The sequence below is a fragment of the Poecile atricapillus genome, chromosome 3, assembly GCF_030490865.1.
Source record: "Poecile atricapillus isolate bPoeAtr1 chromosome 3, bPoeAtr1.hap1, whole genome shotgun sequence".
In the NCBI taxonomy this organism is placed as follows: Eukaryota; Metazoa; Chordata; class Aves; order Passeriformes; family Paridae; genus Poecile; species Poecile atricapillus.
The window spans coordinates 71,997,697-72,017,553 of NC_081251.1; the positions used below are offsets into that span (position 1 = coordinate 71,997,697).

At 37.4% G+C, this 19,857-nt stretch overlaps 1 protein-coding gene across 1 annotated transcript in view; it reads right to left on the reverse strand.

The window, feature by feature from the left end:
- Window positions 1–19,857, reverse strand: part of DISC1 (DISC1 scaffold protein) — a 201,008-nt gene that overhangs the window by 106,835 nt on the left and 74,316 nt on the right. Inside the window, 2 exon segments of the mRNA XM_058835575.1 lie at window positions 9,951–10,053; window positions 14,517–14,571. Of these exon segments, the coding sequence (XP_058691558.1) occupies window positions 9,951–10,053; window positions 14,517–14,571 (158 nt within the window).

Below are 19,857 nucleotides of genomic sequence, written 5' to 3' on the forward strand. Positions count from 1 at the left end.
TCTACTAGAGGGTTCTTGCTAAGTGTCATCTTGATTCTATTCCTATCCTAATCCTTCCTAGCTATGCCTGTGTCTAGCCACTGAGTTGATTTTGCCATTGTTAGCATCCGTACAGAGATTAATTTTTGCTTTAGCAGTTTTACCAATGCCTCTGCACCCCAATGATATTTGTTATGTTTAATTTGTAGAACTTCTCTCATTATCAAAGGGGTTAATACTATTTGTCTTTGTGCAGTTACATACCACTCTTCTGAATTCTTTTGTGCATTTAGCAAATGTCCCAATTTCTCATCTTCTATTGAATATTTTGGTTTTGGAGGCAAATTAAATTGAGATACATTAGTCTTTAAAGGTATCAATGCCATTGTTGTTTCCACTTCTTGAGCAATCTGTCGGGCTGTCTAGTCTGCTTTTCAATTTCCCTTTACTCAGTTCTAGTGTTCTGGTTAAGGCAACCAGTTCTGCCCTCTGGGCAGATGTATTTGGTGATAATGCTTTTGACTCCACCATTGTACTGACTGTTGTTACCGCATATCCAGCGTATCTGGTCCCATTCTCCGTGAAGCTGCTTCCATCTGTGAATAGCTCTCACTCTGGTTGCTCTAGTGGGATGTCTTTCAGGTCTTCTCTTGCTGAATAGGTGTCCTCTATTATTTCTACACAGTCATGCTCTAGTCAGCCTTCTTCAGTTGTGGTACCTAGGAACAAAGCTAGATTCAAGAGGTTAGTTGTCTTTAGTGTGACATTATCTTGCTCAGTCAGGATTACCTGGAATTTTATCATCCTGCTTGGAGATAGCCAATGGCCCCCTTTTGTTCTAAAACAGTGGTTACCATATGTGGCATGTAGACATTTATGTGTCTACTCATCATGAGTTTCCTAGCTTCTTGTGTCAGCATCACAGTGGCTGCAGCTGCCCGCAGGCATGAAGGCCATCCAGCACTCACATTGTCAAGTTGTTTGGAAAAGCAGCCTACCGGCCTTTTCCAGCTTCCCAAACATTGGGTCAGCACTCCCAGTGCTGGGTGTAGTCTTTCATGCACAAACAGGTGAAAATCCTTGGATGAATCAGGCAGTCTTAACGCCGGAGCTGTTGTCAATGCCTCCTTCAGTTTGAGGAAGGCCTCCTTCTGTGGTTTGCTCTAGGTAATCAGCTGTGTCTTCTGGGCTTCATACAGGGGTTTTGCAATTAGTCCATAGTCCATGATCCACGGCACCACTCTGTCATCCCAAGGGAAACTTGTATCTCATATAGGTTCTAGGGTTCTGGAATGGCACAAATAGCTTGAATACGATTAGTACCCAGCTTTTATTGCTCTTGTGAGATTTCACACCCCAGGTAAATCACAGTCTGTTGGGCAATTTGTACCTTTGTTTTAGATACCTTATATCCTCCCATTCCCAGCTGATTTAAAATTTTCAATTGTTACCTTTATGCAGATTGTTTCTCTTCTGTAGTTGTCAGTGTATCATTAGCATACTGTAACAGCAGGTATTGTTCTCTCGGTACTTGCCCATTCTCGGTCCAAATCTCCAGCTCCTTCGCCAGCTGGCTTCCAAATAGTGTTGGACTGTTCTTGTATCTTTGTACGAGCCGTGTTCAGGTGAGCTGAGTTTTCCTTCCATTTTCTGGATTTTCCCACTCACAGGCAAACAGTTTCCTACTTTCTTTGTCAAGGGGTATGCAGAAAAAGGCATCTTTTAAATCAATTACAGTAAACCATTTCTATTTCTCTTTTACGGATGTTAACAATATGCAAGGATTAGCTACCACTGGATAAATATCTTCAGTTATCCTATTATTGCTCTCAAATCCTGTACTAGTCTGTATTGGTCAACACAGAAATTTGGGCTCTACTGTTAACTACAGAAGCAATAGGTGCACGTTTAGGACTTACTATTGCTGTAATCAGTATGTCTCCAGTTTTGTTATTTCTAGTGAGCATAAAACTAACTTCCCCTCTCTGCTCACCCATGAGAGGCAGAGTTACCAGTTTCCCTGATTCTAAAGCTGTTTGGGCTCCAGTCCCAGAAGCTGAGAAGGAGACTGCTTGGGCTCACAGCCCAGAGCCTGTGGAGGTGTACTGAGTTATACAATGGGGCATTCGATACAATGAACCTGGGACAGTGCCAATTAGAGACTACTTTGCTTAACTTTTAAGTGATAAGCCACCCATTATGTTTTTGGAGACCCCTTTCTTTATCTCTAGTGACCACCAATACTGGCGATGAGAGATTTGCTTTCTCTTTTTCTGGGTTTTCATTAAGAGAACCAATGTATCTAACACCCTTTGCTTTCTCTGATTTTTTCTTTCTGGGATTTTTACAAGTCTATAATTTTTAATAGTTTAAATAGTTTTCACAAGTAACAACATTGGTAATTCATAACCAACAATTAATTTTCTTTTGTGTATCATTTGTAAGCAGGCAGCTTTCTAAATATTTTTCAGTAGTTGGTTGGGGGTACAAACTATAGCAATAAAGTCCCCCCTTTCCAAGGGGTTAAGCCCCTCTGCCCAATAAGCTGCGTGCTGAGTTAGGGACCATGGGCTATGTATGTCTCTTGTTGTTAAAAATACTTCATGTCCCCAGTACCCACTGGATTCCTGTTCTCCCAATCGAATTGGATCACGTCCAGTGAGAGACACTCGGAATACATATTCTGTCTCTGACTCGTGAGGGAGACGCCCGTACTCCCTTTTTCTTTTCTCTTTTTTTTTTTTTTTTCTATTTTTTTTTTCCTATTTTTTATTTCTATTTTAGTAGTTATATGCAGATCAAGATCCTTATCATTGATATAATTATATTATATTATAATATAGTAGTAATAGTATATTATATTCTATTATACTATAATATATTATATAATAATTATATTGTAAAATTATGTTATGTAATTATATTATCAAATTAAAAATTATATTTTTAATTAGAGGTTTCAAACTAGGACAGCAGCGTTCCCCACAATTTTATCCAAGTTAGCTCTTTTTGAGGGTAAATTTGATTAAGGAGAGGGGTTTTCCTCTCTTGTTTCTTTTAGCAAGTCAGCATTTTTTATTTTTTTTTTTTTTAATTTTTATCATGGAGAGCTGCTTGCAACAGACTGATCTTACTTTTTCTTCATCCAATTGTCTTTGCAAAATTTTAACTAGGTTTTGGAGGTAGTTTTTTTCTTTACTTCTTTACTTACAGCGAGTTTCTATAGCTGCTGTAAGACAAGCTCCCAAAACTGAGCAGAGTATAGTTTTATTTTTGCCCAGTTTAAATTTTGTTTCATATTGTAATGAACATACTCTATCAATCACATTTTCCAAATTAAACCAATTATTGAGCACCAACTTTTTCCTCCTGGAGAAGGTCTGGTATTGTGTTTTGCTAACAGAGCATAACATGCATAAAATGCAGTTTTAACTTTTGCACTGCTGTTCTCAGTCATTTTTTACAAAGGAAAAACCACTACAGGGAGGTATAAACTTAGATTATACACACACACACAACTTTTTGCTTCCCTGTATGGGTAAAAAGACCAAATCTGCTTGGGAGGCACTCCTCCAGTTTAAAATTCTAGTTATCTCTTTGCTACACCAAGCAGTCAAAATTCATACACACAACAACAACAAAAACATTCCCACCCTTTTGCACTAAGAGATGTTCTGCGAAATCCTGCAGACAGAGCCCTCAAGTGAGTGTGGGGTGCTTTTCACCTCGGCGTGTGCAGTTTGCGGGAAATTCGAGTTGCCCCCCTTGCTTTCTAGACACCGCTCACTCTTTGGGAGTGTCGGGCTGGGTGCGGCTGGAGCAAAACGTCTTTCCCCTAATACAGACTGCACAACAAACCTGCAGCCCCTTCTGTCTGTCAGAAATCCTGTCCGTGACGCCAATTTAGATGTCATGACTCGCTAACGCGAGTGGGACTCGTGAGAGGTTCGTTTGATCTCAGAGTGCAAAAAGGACACAAAGGGATTTCAGTTTAAATCATAACAACAATAATATACCTTTATTTTAGTGCCAACAACAAGGGTTATGCGATAGAGGAGAGAGAGAGAGATAAGGAAAACAAAGTAAAGAAAGACAAAAGGGGTTATAGCTACCAACAGACGAGACGGGGTCGCTGGGGTCTTTTTCTGTGGGGAGATCTCACCGAAATTAACTTAACCTTATGTAATTCTTTCCCAAAGTTACCTTGTTTCCAATGTGCTAATAAGCACCCCAAAGGAGAAGTAGCCGGTATGGGAGCACTGCTGCCCAAAATACCTTTAAGCTTCTCCATATTATAACTATAACTATAATATACCACAAATGCCGAACCTGCGACGCTTTCGCAGTCGTCTTACGGACGGCGCCTAGGCTTTTACCAAGAGGAATTCCTTTAGCCCAACCACGCGCAGCTTTCACCGCGTCTAACTGGCAGGCACCAAAACCAAATTAAAGCACCTTACCTTTTCTCCCGGGGACGTTGTGAGCAGCGGAGACAGTCGCAGCCGGATGGGCTCCCCGAGAATCCCTCGGTGCCGGCTGGAGCGTGATCGGGTCGCGAGTTCGCTCAGCAGCACTCACAAGGTCCCATCTGGGTCGCCAAAATGTTAGCGTTCAGGATCACACACAACCACGAATGGTTATATGAAGGTGCTTTATTTAAAGAGCTCTGGGTGTCAGGGGTACACATACCCAAATCTGACCCGATTTGGTTTTCGAGTTGAACATATTTTATACTCTATCGTTATGCAACTTACATATTAATTATTAATCTTACATTGTTCTATTGTATGCATTGTTTTTACCCAAGCATGAATTTCTCGTGATCCCCCCTTAGCCCCCTAACATGGTTCCCCATGTTCTCTAAACAATAATTATATCTAATCACATCTAACAATTCTATCATTTATCATATATTGACTACACAGGTGCAGCTTGACCTGGTCTTTAGCAAGCACAAGGCTTAACATTTCCCAGGGCCTGCTTTTCCCAGGGCTTTCCAAACCTAAGTCCTCGAATTTTCTAAGATTTTGGAACCTTTTACTATCATCACTAGCATTATTTTTCAAATAGGTGTGACAAAAAGTACACTGCTTGACCAATACATGGTGGCAAATTTTATATATATATATGAAGTGAGTGTTGTGGAAGACATGACCATACACAGAATTGTATGCTGGAACCAGACACTGCAGTCATGAAGTAGAATTAATCTCAGTACACCTCTGATCTATCAACCCAGGCTGCTGCTGGAATCAGGAATAGGCAAGTGTGGAACCAGCTATGTCAGCTGACAAGATGCAGCCCTCTATTGGACTCCAATTCATCAAAAAACTGAGCCTTTGTGAGAAGGCACAAAGAAGCATTGTTGGTTTTGTCTCTAAGATCAGGCAAGTTCTGCAACCATCACCAAACAACATTTCTCAGAAACAGAAAAGAAACCAGGAACATCACTACCTTCCAGTGAAAGACAAATTAGGAGCAGCATGTCTGGGGAAGAACTTGACATCATACCAAGAACTACGTGTCCATTCATATTTCTGATTGAAATGACAGACTACAGCACGAGCATGAAAACAAGGCATCCACATTAACATAAACCACAGATGGATGGCTGAAAATGTCCTTCTGCCTGCACTGGCGTGTTCCAGCCTGATGGCTCTGTCCCCCCCCTCTCTAACCTACTCATTCCCAACAGGAATACTTAGCACCAAATCTGGAAAGCTGGGGGGCACTTTTTGTTACAGTTGGATCCATGCAAAATTTGCCCTAAATGAGCATCAAAGGGCAGCCAGAGAGGCAACAGCCCTAACATTAGACTTTGTGAAATATGCTATCTCGTATTTATGTCATGTTATTTAAAAAACTATGCTTTTACATTGACATAAGGAAAAAAACCTTATTGTACTGCTGGAAGTCATCCCACAACATCATTTCCAAGCAGCTCCCACTTGCCAGTACTTAATGAAATATAGGTAATGATAATTATAGGACCATGACTCATGATCTCTTAATGGTATAGACAATTTCAAGATTTTCAAACTACAAGTCACCTCACTCTAAGTCCTGTGTTTGGATCTAATTTGTGTTTTCAAAAACAGAAGGCAAGTTAATGATATGCATCTCATGGATAACTACATAATAAACAGAATTTCATTCATGCCTGCTTAGCTTCTCATTAAGCCACTTTCTGGCTATCTAGTCCCATGCAAATATGCATTCTCAAGAGGAAAAAAAGTTCTCAAAGAGTCTATGAAAACATTGTAAAATGTACCTCCATAAACCTCTTTTTTTCAGATATAGGAAAGAGATGAAACAGGACTAAAAATTCATTTTAGTTTGCATCTTCAGTCCTATTCCCAAATTATTTTCTCACTAAGAAAACAACAGAAACACGCCATCTCTTATTATTTCCTCTCGTGTAAAATAGCTCAAAGTATGAAAATAAGTTCCAATAATATTTCTACAGTTATGTTCACACTTGCTTAAACATCATCCTACTTGAATTCTCTTACAAGCTTCAAATTGTTTCATCTGAAATTTATTCCCTAGAAAAATCTCATGCTAAATAGTAACATCATGTTCTTCCTATAACTGACTACAAAATTTTATGAGCATGCTCAGAGCCACTGTAAGAAGCAGCTGTTAGAAACATCACATGCAGGTTTCTAAGCACTGACATTAAAGTGGTTTTGTATAATTAAAAAAAGACCAACTAAGATGCTAAACTATAACAGCTCATTGATGAGAATTTACAGATGTGCATATCAGCAGTAACATCTCATGACATCAGGAGAACTTGTTACCTATAATTACCCAAAGCTACTGACATAATAACTGGAATAACATAGGATTCTTCTAACTCTCTCTGGAGGAAAATTCTGGACTAGCATCTCCAGAGTATTAACTATTTGTCCCAACAGGCCAATCAGATGTAATTGAGGTGTTGATAGAAAGGTTCTGATTTGCACTTGTTGATAAAAATGTCTCTTGAACATGTAAGTATGGGCTTCTTTTCTTTTTCCCATATGAAAGCTCACTGGAACTTAATTCAATTTATTTTATGGCCTTCAATAATCCAATTATTCACAAACTTTCTTCTCTTTCAATTTAATTTTGTACTTCTTCCCAGGATGAAATACTAAGAAGGAGATGCATTTATATACATAGTATTATCTCTTATATCTTTACAATATCATTTATCATACAGCCTTAAATTCCATGGTATGGCATTGATAAGACTAAGAGAACTTATGCTCACATTGCATTTATCACATTTATCAGAGCATTTTCCTCCAAAAATAATATCAAACTATATTCTTACCTTTTTTTTTGATGCAAATACATCAGTATATTAAATCAATGTATTTGTATTAGAAAGTACAGTCCATGCACCAAATGAATGTTGTCTGAAGCTGTCAAGATATCCATTAAGGGCTGAGGTATATATTATGCTTTCCAAGTCATCACATCATTAAGTCACCACATATAAGATCTGAAAGCTAATTTTCACTTCATAACTCTACTCCTTAGCTCATCTAATCTAGCTTTTGGGATACAGTCACCTTTTTTGCTTTGACACTGTTCCAAAGTCTCTTAACTCTTACTGCTTCCTCAAGAAAAATGCTACTTTTATCAAAAATGATGTGACATCTGTATAGAGCAAAACAGTTGTTCTCAGTATCCATTAATAGTGTTCTTGAAGATACTGTCTGAATAAATTATCTAACTGCTACATAAGAAGTAACAGACATTTAACCCTTCCTGATGTTTCCAGACTACATGAAAACCTCTATCACCACTAAACTTTATTACAGCATATTTACATATGCACGCTGTAATTCCTTCTGAAAGCCATGCTGTTCCAAGACTGTACTGAAATAAGTGCATATTACCCAATGGAACATTCTTCCAACTTCTAACAATTGAGTATAGACAAGCTGTTCATTAACACTGGTGGCTGAGAGACCAGGGAATATGTACATAAAGTGTCTTGCTTAATCTTAGCTAGTATTTAGAAGGTTAACACCTGCTTCTTAACTATGCCTTCCTCAAGAGGTGTCATTCATTTAATCCTAACACAGGAATACACAGAAGCTAAAGTAATTTAGCCTTCTCCGTTATCCACTATTCACTGGTTTTTCCTTATTAAGTTAAAAAAACAGAACAACACCATATTTTATATCTTACTTCCTCTTTCCTCTTCTGCATTTATCAAATCTTTTCTTCCTGATTTGCCTCTCTGCTAGCTAGCTGCAACTCACTGTATCTTGGCTTTTCTGATTTTATTCACCGTGTGCTCTAAGACTATTCCTGGTGTTTTCAGATTTATTTTTTTTTTTCACTTTTTTACTTTCAGGCTTTCAAAGAAATAATTTTCTTTTTATTCTTGCCACCACATTGACTAAATGTATCTGTATCTTAAAATGAGGTAAAGAAATTACAGTATCCACTGTCACCAAATTACCTTTCGTCCTTTATTTTTAATTCTGTCATGCAGAATGTTGCCTTAGTAAAAAATTAGGATTGTACCATTCACAGTCATTAAGATTCCTTGAAGTAAAAGAAGAAAAGAAAATGCACTGATACTTCTTAAAAAGCATAGAAAGGCAGTCAAACAATTGTAAAAACAGTTTATATTAAGAGCAGCATTAAACTGGAATTCATTCCTGAAACAAACAACCTCTTTTAAGAGCTAACAAGTATAAAATGCTGTTATGAATGTTTTGGAAATGATCATCAAGCTGTCATTCACTCTCTCCAAGTGTCAGACTGAGATACAGCTTTTCTGGCCAACTGCTTCCTACATGTAGTTGCATGACCAGTTTATGGGCTGTTTTGTCCCTAAGCCATAAAACCCCTTTTCTGAAAGTGAGAAAATTACCTACATTTAAACAGTCTGAGGGCAGAGAAAGACCATTGCCTGGTTTACCTCTTACAGGTGGAGAGAAATAAAAGAGACTTACATTTTAAAAAAGGTTTTATGAGAAATATGGGAATTGAGCATGCTAAGCATCAACACAAAATCTGGGCTTTAATTTCCTTTAGGACTTTGCTCAAGCCCACATTATCCACTCCTGGCAAACAAAACATGTGACACTGTACAAGGTTTCATTTTAAAATAATTTGTGTGTGCAATATAGATTCTTATATATAACTTAAAATATAAATCACATATGAAGAGCTACATCTCAACATGTATCAAAAAACCTTTAGCCTTTCTTTTCTTGGTGTAACTCCTTGCACTCTAGTCCACATTCCCTTCTACTCAGCTTCCTCTCTGAGGCAGGTGTTTAGCAGAGACACGTACTGAAACATTTGCAAACCATTTGCTAAACTAGAAAACCCACCTCTTTCAACTTAAAAGAAAGGACTGTGATTTGCCTTTTTTCCATGCTGAACAGTGCAGCAATCCCAAGCAAGTGACATGTAAGGCTGTTATGTATCACACTCTGTAATCACATTTCAGTGTTTTACTGGTTGTAAATAACATGCACGAGTGGTCCAAGGATGAAAGTGCTCTTTTGCTGCCAACATTAGTTGTTTAATGATCTGTACAGCAGAAGCTGCCAATTATTGTATTCCATTTTAAAGTGTCATTTAAAGCCAGACTTGTACTTATGATTCCTTAGCTATACATTTACAACTTAGCTAGAGAGCTCTAAGAACGTAACTTGAGGAGTCCTGGAACAGCAATTGATGATTACACATCAATTTCACCTACTGAAAAATATCACATGTTTTGCAGGTTAATTGTCTACCACACAGCATCAGTAGTTCCAAACTGTGGAGAGTGACCTGAAGTACCTTACACAAGGCATGGCATAGCCCTGTTCTGACAGGCTAGTCACAACTTCAAGGGATCTACACAAGCACATGAAAAGCTTTCCCTAAAAAGTCTGTTATGAAGAGGTCAATAACTGCTCTAATAGACTCCTTAACACTCTTAATCCTTCTCATCACTTAAAACTTACCTGAAACAGCCAGCATTTTGGCTTCAAGTAGAGCTGGTAGTTGAGTCTCAATATCACTCACTTTCCTCCTCAAAGTACTGCAGAGTTTCTGACTCGTGCAAACCTAAATTGAGGCAGACAGCCATGATATAGAATTCATTCATGTAAAAGTATAAGGCAGTTGAAATGGGGCTTCAAACGTTCTTGGTTAACACACATGACATAACATCCTGCAGCAAGGTAAAAAAGCTTAATAAAAAGTGATGTCTTTACAGAAACACCCAACATTGAATCAAAATTTCCAGGCTGTGCTGCACATTCTATTGTTAAAACAGGGAATGGTATTAGCATTGACTACCTGCATGAGAGAGGACATGTTTCACTATTACACACTCAGGCTGCACACAGAAGAAAGGCCATCTTGCAAATTCTGCGCAATTTCAGTATTAATGATTGAGCTGAAGTGAAGCATAAGTAAGCCAGTATTTGGAGATTAAAATTCCATGACATACAATGTGCACTGATTTTTATACAAAATATACCGTGCTCTGCATTTTAAATTAAAAAAGGCAAAGCAGCCTTATTTTTCACACAGGCAACAAATAAGGCTATATCAGCTTGACACCGTACTTTGTTTCACAGTCAGGACACACAGCTTACTAGGGTTCAGGTTTCTGACTTTCCCTTGCTCTCTTTTTTATCTTTTTAACTGAAGGTCCTTCAATATGGTTTGGTATTGAAAAGATGAAGAGAGAAAATAGAGAAAAAAAATAAAGCAAATTCAGGCGCTTCTGTACTTTACATTTCAGTGTACATTGCTACCTCAGAAGGAGCTTATACAGCATGCAAAATTTATACAAGTCCTGCATATTAAAAAATGTTGGGGTTACTCCACATTGCATCATTTGGGAAGGAAAGCAAAATGAACAAAAACCCTTCACTGAACTAAGGCAAATCCCTTGTTCTGAAGGCAGACACCAAACACTTTCTTAAAATAGTAGCTGACACTTAAGAAAACATTGTGTTCATTGGAACCAAAACTAAAGCAATAGCCAAGATAGGCACAGGCCAGTTCTGAAATGATGTCATGTGAAAGGAAATCTCCAGAGAAAAGTTTCCCTGTCTTCCTTCACTTTTATTTTTCCTTCCTCAAAAACAAGCGCTATGCATATTAACAGAGGCACAGGTATAACTTCATTTTTTAAAGAGCAAAACTATAGTTCTAATGGTTTATCTGTTCATACAATTAAATGATAATAATTCATATATAAAATTATCTTTAAATCCTTTTAAGTTAATAAGACACTCTTCCTTTGCTCAGACTATTTATTAACTATAAATGGGTAAATTTTTTTTGAATCAACAGAACTACCCTCCAAGCAGTAACTGTTACTCTGAAGTAAAGACTTCAGAGTCGTTTTATTAATTTAAAAACACGTATGGCTTCTGCATCTACTATAATTTTTAAATTCACAGATATTTCAATTTGTTCCAGTAGCCCCTTCTAAGTGACTCACTGGCTAATTCAGTTAAAATGTTTTTAAAACCCCAAACCTGTCAGAGGTGAATAAACGTGCCTAAAAAACCCAAAGGCCATTTCTGTCTCCCATCTCCAAAATAAATCTGAAAGTTTTTAATGACTTCTTTCCAAGCAGTACTCTCTCTTTAGGGGCATTGAATGGCTCAGTGAATTGCAATTAGATGGGGAATCTTTCAGCTCCAGGAAAACTGCATGAATATATCCCATGCTGGTAGTAAGTTAAAGTCATTATCACTAGACAGCTGTTTGGCAATTATGCAAAATAAGCTGGGATGTTTAATCAGTTTCTAGTGAGCACTGTCCACTTTGTAAGCCCCACTGTCAGAACAAAGCTCTCTGGCACTCCTTATTAACGGACCAAATGCAGGGACCAGAGGCAGAAAGGCAGTCCCTCCAACTCGGAGATGATTCTTCTGGAACATGAGATAAGTAGGCTGCCGGGCCTCTGCTTGTATCTATGTCACATGTATTCTGCAGATAAATGAACAACATTAATCTTCAGACCTATCATATGGCATAGTTCAACAAAATTAAATGAGCAAGTGGGAAAGACAAAGTAATATCCCCTAAAATAATGGCACTGCTTCTACGTCACATCAGGTCTACTCTACAAGCTCCAATTCTTTTCACTTTTTGTAATTATTGTATCTTCATAACAGATACTATTATTCATTGCAGTAGCTTATTCAGCTGCTAAGGAAAGGTTATTTGTTAGCTAACAAAGGCGGTGAACATTCACAGAGCCAGTGTCCTGGGCTTCCAGCGAACACCATCCTTCTGTAACCAGCCTGACTGCGGGGGCCTGTGGCTCCAACAGTGCCCTCTCCCTGTTCTCAGAGACCAGCTCTGCTGTGACCCACAGACCAACAGGCTCAAAGTCTAAAAAAAACCTCTCAGTTTCAGAAAAGTGTTTTTGCAGCCAAGTGTTACTGTATTTATTACAAAATCCTCTTCAGTGGTTTCTGAGGTATTTTTAAAGCAGATTTTTTTTTTTTTTTTTAAAAGGCTCTTGTTTAGGAATATACCTTATAAATCTGCATTCAGACTGAAATGTTATTCAAAAAAGCAGTCTATCTGAAACCAGTTGAAAGCTGGTTAGCAAAGATACGTGGAATCAAGATGAAAAACAGCAAAATATCAAAGGCAAGTTTGTCCATTGTCATCATCTTCCATCTTTCCAGTATATGATGTTAATCTAAAGTGACAAAAACAGGGACAAGGACAGCAAGTAAAGCACTGGAATTGACTCTCCAATCATCTCAAGAGAAAAGAAGTTTTAAGTAACCTTCATATTTCTTTAAAATAGCACCTTGGAAAAGATAAAGAAATTCTGTTAACACTGCCTAAAGGAAGGAACAATCTACCTGCTCTCCCACACAGCACAATCTTGCCATTACTGAAAGCAGATATTAATTTCTGAAGGAAAGTGGTGAATAAGGACAGCCCTCCCTTCATTAGCAGGCAGAAGTTAGCTTTTGCAGCCACAGCTGAAAACAAGAGAGAGGAGGCAGAAAAGGCCATGGAAATGCCAGTGGCACTGGGGAAAAGGAAGGACCTTTGACAAAGGAATGTTTTCCCCATACAATAAAAGGGTTTAAAAGACCAGCTCTATTTATTTTGAGATGAAAATAATAGGATGAGATTATATGAATAAACTAAATAGGAAATTATTTGGAGAAATGTCACTACATGCTTCTTATTTATCTCCTATAACAAATAAAAGCCATCACATAGGAATAGAATAAAATTAAAATAGTATTTTGTCTAATGAAAATTTTAAGGGGAAAAAAAAATAAATCTGTGAAATTCTACCTTGCAGACTTCTCTACTGTTACCCAATGCTTCAGCTGGTATTGAAAAAGTCTCTAGATACTATGGTGATAAAATAATACCTCATGAGACATTTTCTGGGGAAATGGCAAATTCTCTACCTTATGTTTTAGCTTGCAAATAGCTTGAAACAACACTTGAAAGATCACGTTGAGCTACTGAAGGTCTCATTCATTTTAGTGGATGAGGTGTAGGTCAGTTAAAATAATTTCCTTGATAATTTATTCATAATCATTTTAAAGATACAGGGGGAATCATTGTTATAGTCTATATTAATTTTTGCAAGACGTGGGTATAAGCAAGGAATAGAGAAAATGAGCTCAAAATAAAGTGGAAGAGAAGGAAGAAGTTGGCAATGAGATTCAGTCTTCAAATTATCTTTGTAACACTGCACATTGAAAGTGTTGGTCAAGATGATTAGGAAGATTAGACTATGAAGGATAAATTTTTTTACTGATTTAGGTGACTGCCATTAGAGAAAATGTGAAAAATAAGTTTATTTCAGAATATAAATTCATTATTAATCAAAACCCAAAAATATTTTTCATTTCCTGTTTCATATAGATCTATGTGAACTGGCTAGAGTAAATGGATCTTTTTTTTTTTCAAGAGTATGCATCAACATGGGCAATTCTGAAATAAAACTCTTGTTTTCTACTTCTTGAAAGAAGCCTATGAAATAAGAAATATAAAGGAAAAATATTATTTCTAGTTAGAAACAAAAATTGTGCTAAATATGCTGTATCACTTTTCTTTGTATTTTTAAAGGGTATAAAAATGAGATTGCTAGCTAGATTATTAGTGAAATGGTGGGGTAAAAAGGTACTTCATTTATGCTCTTCCCTTCATACCAACAAAACCAGTTAGAGAGGAAAGTAAGAGATTCTGCATTAAGAGCTAAATTATTCAGCTATGACCATGATTTCATGACACTGAGTAGTCTGTTCCTGAATAGAGACCTGAACAAGAGGACTGATCACTAGTAAAAAAGCTGAGAAAGAAGAGATGACTCCATCTGCTTCCTGAAGTATTATAATCCCTATGGCCTGTTCAAACAAAAAGCTGGGGAGGGCTTTTCAGTGGATGCTTGAAAATATTTTTGTGCAAAATCCTCTTAGAAGGAACACTACAAAGCTAACTTCCTAAAACAAAGACAATATATTATGATGCATGATATCATCTGTAAATATTCTGAAGAACTGATAACATGTACTTACTTTGGCAGTAGTTTCTTTAATGGACGTGCTGAACAGTTGTTCTTTCTCCTGAAGGCTAGAAGGAATTAAAGTAAAATTAATAAAATAAAAATAAATTAGGTTAACCTCTGCTCAACATGGCCTGCTACACAAGACACATTTTCATATGGAAATAAAGTGTTAAGCTGACTCATACAAACACAGCAGAGTCATTATCAAGACAAAAATTATGCTTAGTTTCAGGGTTGCTAGTGACTAACCAACATCACCTTTGCAGCTCTTTATTAATGAGTATATAGATTTTACTTATCATTTGAATGAAACACAATTATGATTATTTGTGTAATCATAATACCTAAAGCAAATTTAGAAGTTCCTGGCAATGTCCAGGAGTGGTGCTTTCCTAGAGTATCATCCAAAATCTTAACACAAAGGCATTTCAGTTCACAAAGAACTGACAGTTTACTATCCTCTGACAACCCAGTTTTCAACTCCACCAGAAAAAGTCCAATTACAGTCACTTCTTCTCACAGTAATTTTATGTTACCAGCACTCAGTTTCTTTAGATCCATAAAAGCCTATCAAACATTTGTACCAAACTGATGGAACAGTGGGCTGAAATTGAGGCATCATCTATTCTTCTATGAACAAAATTCAAGGTTTTCTTCCACATAATACAAGCATGTAGGTATCCCACTCTTATATTACCAAATCTAAAGTAAACTTTTGCCTTTGGTTCACATAAATAAATCCACCATTTACATTTTTAACATGAAGTTGAAAAATCCAAGTAAAAGCAAACATCAGGAGTTAGGAGAGAGGTTATTTCTGCAACTTTAATACTCCCCTCTCTCCGGCTTAGGAGGTGTACTCTTTTTATACAGCGTTCAATTATTTTATCACACACTATTTTCTGTCAAACACCCCAGTTCTGTGTACATGACAGTCAGCACTTCCCATTAGCAGCATCTCAATTTTTCCTCATGCCTGTGTTATAAAAACTCTGCTTCTTTCATGACCTACCATTACTATTTTTCCCAAATAAGAACTAATGATATATTTCTGAGTTTTCCTCTAGTGTTTGGCATTGAAATAGCCAAACATATCAGAGACATCACTGGATTTATTTCAGTGATGCTCTTGCACGACAAGGCAGTGATGTATTCATTTTACAGGTGGAAGAAACACAAGCCACTGTTATTCAGAAAGCACACTAGGACTGACTGCCTCTTTTGGCATGCACACAGCTCCTGCTGCCTAGGCATTTCTCTTTTATATGCATTTCAGTTTTCTTTCGAGAACCTGCCCTTATTTTCCAAGCACAGCACTTACTGAGCCTTATTTCCAGAGTCAGCATTTTCACAAGCATGAATCCCAAAGCAGTGAAGTTAGAGCTGCACTCAGCTACTGATCACCTACAGAAAGGCTGGTTGGACCACCTTGCCCAACTGCACATGGGAGTGAAATAGCCTCAGAGGCAGAATTCAGAGTATCATTTAATCACATTAACGAGGCAATCTATTTGCATTGCTGTCCCTAATACCCTGCTTCAAGGAGCACACACCTTTCCTATCTACAACCCAGCAAGGCCTGACACCTCATTACCACCCCAGCTCCTGTGCAATGAAACAAACAGAAATGCAGCTGCCTACCTATGTAAAAGTGTTTAATGACATTTCTCACAGAGTCTCAAATTTCTCCCCTTTCTACAGCAATATATGTGCAAAACACAAAGTATTGCTGGTGTAATGATGCCATTATCAGGTCCCTGCTTGCCTCTGGGCATGCCAGAGGGAATGAACTATTTAGCCACTTCTTTTCTTATGCTTTGGAGCCCTCAGTGACTTTCAGCATCTCCCACAACTGGCATCTGAGCTGATCAGGTTATGTAAAAAAAAGATGGGCTTTGTGTACAGATGTCAAGGGGCAGCAGCAAGGCTGAAGTGTGTAATTGAATGAATACTGGGTGACTGACCCAATTGTACTGAAACTGCCTCATAAAATTCAACTCTAAAGACCCAGGCCATAAGAAAATGTAAAGTGCAGTTATAGCCAGAAGAACAACAATATATAGATGGCAATTCTAACAAATATCTTCCATGTGCTCTTCCTCTTATCTGCTTACTTTCCTCACAGAAAGCTCCCCCCCAGGTTCATACATTTAACTGCTCTGCACAACTCACACAGCTAACGGGAAGAGAGAGAATTTTTAACCTCTTTTGAAGCAATGCATCCAAAACAGCACTGCAAACTAGGACTGAGTTGCCAAATCTGCATTGCTAACAAGGATGCACAAGCCCGTTCAGACTTCCAGGACCAGGTGCAAAGTGGGAAAAAACATTCTCTCTCTACTCAGATTTCTTTTTTATGAGTCTCTAACAAGTCACTGAAAAATAAATAAGGAATCAAATGCTGCCACTTCAATAACAGTAGAACTACAGTTTTAAGATAGTTTTGTGGAACTATAGTTTTAATGGAATTTTATATTAATTTGACCTAAATCAGTAAAGAATGTAATTAATAAGCAATTAATTTGATCCAAGCTGGTCAAATTTGACACAATTGATAGCTGGATTAACCAGAGACTTGAATCTAAAGATCCTTTTGTTACAGATACAGCATAGACACTTACAAGTGTATTTGTTTTATTTATGGTACAAATTTCACGGTAGTATTCTGTTTCCAATCCTTGTTAGCCTTCAGAGTGATACCACAGGAATCCCCTACCTCTCACAGAGATTAGCCCATCCTACAATGCACACACAGCAATCAAAACCATGTAGGAACCAGCCATCGTTACCAACTACAAACTGCTTTTAACTACATTTATTCCCAGGTTGTTTTCTTCTACCTCAAAACACTGTCACAGAGAAGCCCCTCACAAGCTTTCCAATTAACTGACAAGGTAATGACCCACAAGAGTAACCAGGCAGTCAATACCGATTCATTCTACCAACAAAGAGGTTTAACCGCCATGATCTGTTACGTGTGACTTGAACCAGAAAGAGCATTTTCTTTTACAACCACCCTGGAGCATCATATTTCATTTTAAGAGGGGTATTCTGTCTGCTTAAAAGCTGCTTTAGGTATTACTACAAGGGTAAATGGCTTTAGAAAGAGGTATTTGAAACAACACTAAAATCTTGCCTGGGAAGGCTTCCATAGTTTTGACTTGTTGTTATTCTTCTCTGACAGAACAGCTAATCAAGAATTTGACAGCTTCTCCTCACAGTCTTAGCAATCCATTACAAGGACCATTTAGAACTTACTTGTCAAATGCAATATAAGCTAACTCCATCACAGAGAAAGCAAAGTTCTTGACCCAGCTGGGGAAAGGACTAGATTAAGACAGGAATTCAATTCACACAAATTTAACTGACTAAATATAAAGGAAAAGAAAGGTTTCTAACACTTGCAGACCCCACAGCAATCTACACATCACGTGCAGTATCTTCATTCATGCAGATGGCCACACAGGCCTTTCATTTAAATGACATGCCATGGACTTACAGACATTGGGATCCATTAGGAGGAAAGAAGAGAAGGAATTTACATGTGCTACATCCCAGAATATCACTGTATGCAGGCTAGACTAGAACAGGAAAGCAGGAGCTGAGGAATGATGTAATTCCTGGATGACACATGAAGGAATACCTTGGCAAAAGACTGACTTTGGCTGAAGAGTTGCAGGAGGGTGTGGGAATGCTGCATGTTCAGGAACTGAAGTTGATCTGGCATGGAACAACTGACCATGGGAAAAATTTTAAGAGCCAAACACTTCAGGCAGTGTACCCTTTAAGTACCTAATTTTACTGATATTAAAGAATAGCTACTAAGTGTATTTAATTGTAATAACACAGTTGGATCCTGCTGAGATGATGATGTTCATAATTGGGAATGGTGTGCAGGCAAAATAAAGGAACATATTCAATGCAATAGGGGGCAGAGGGAAGAATAAGAATCAAGTGGTCTGGTTCACACATCCCTCACTCTATGACAGCTTCCTACATAGCCACAGAGGAGATTAACTGTCACAGTATAACAGATAATATTTAAAATGCCTTTTAAAGAATCTTCTGAGAAGTTTTAATTTGCATGCAGGAATTACAGATACTGTGGAAGTGACTTTGTTCAAAGGAAGGCTAACTAGCACAATACTGGGAAAAATGTCTTTCTCCAAAAGGAAGGCATGTTTCTGAATGTCTTTCCTTCCACTATGCTAGAATACTTCCCTTTGCATACCAAGCTATTATGTATTTATGTTTTGCTTCCTAAGAAAAAATTCAAAGAATGCAAATGGGCAAAAGGCAATTCATGCTGTTCCCCACATTCAATATATTTAAATATACACACTGCTTAAACAGAAACTGTTCCTGTATTAATAATAAAATTGTTATACAGCAATAAAAAGTGTAGTCAGAATTTAGTTTCTATATCCACACAACAGAACATACCACACACAGGAATCCAGTATAAAACAAATAAATCCTGTACTAAAAATCCTTATTTTTCATAGAGAAACTAAGCTGTCATCGCTGATCCCTGCCTGAAGACACTGAAAGATAAGTAAAATGTCCTTTGATAGCAAGTATTCTTTACATTACTGTCACCTAAAAAATTATTACAGATCTTGTCATTACACTCCCAATCTCCACACAACAATACAGTGCTTAAGCGAAAAGCACTTTAATTTCTTTAAAACTAAGCACAAGTTGGGACAATTTAAAATTACCCATATTTGAATTTCTAATTCAAGAACAACAGCCTAGAAGCCTACACTAAGATTGTATGCAGAAAACATGATGGGCTGAATTCTCAATTCATACAAATATGTACTCCTTCCTAGATAAAATCAGCAAATTTAAACAGTTTACAGTTTGAATTTGGACCAGAGTAATGAGAACGCCTGCAAAGAATAACCTCATTCTCATGATCACAACCTGTGGAGAGCATGGCTTTTACAGCTTTACGTTTTCTAACATGATTCTTCCTCTGATTAAGTCACAAGAAGCTATACTCTCTTAGAAGATGAAAATATATAAACCAAGCCCTACAGCTGTAATCTTTCTTTTAACAACAAACAGAAGCTGACCTTAAAAAAAAGCTTTTGTCCAAAAAAAAAAATCGGAAGTTTGCTTGTGGAACATTTGGTGTAGATATTTGCTACAGTCTACATCAAAATCCACCAAAAATCTTCAGTGTATGGACTTCACTGCGCCTATAGGGAAGAAATCCACAGTATAAAATCAAATCCATCAATAACTTCCTTGTATTTTTATAGTACCCTCATTGGGTATCTATCAGAAAGTTTTGAAAACAAATCATAAAAAAAAAGCTTTGAACAAAACTGTATTTAACAAGA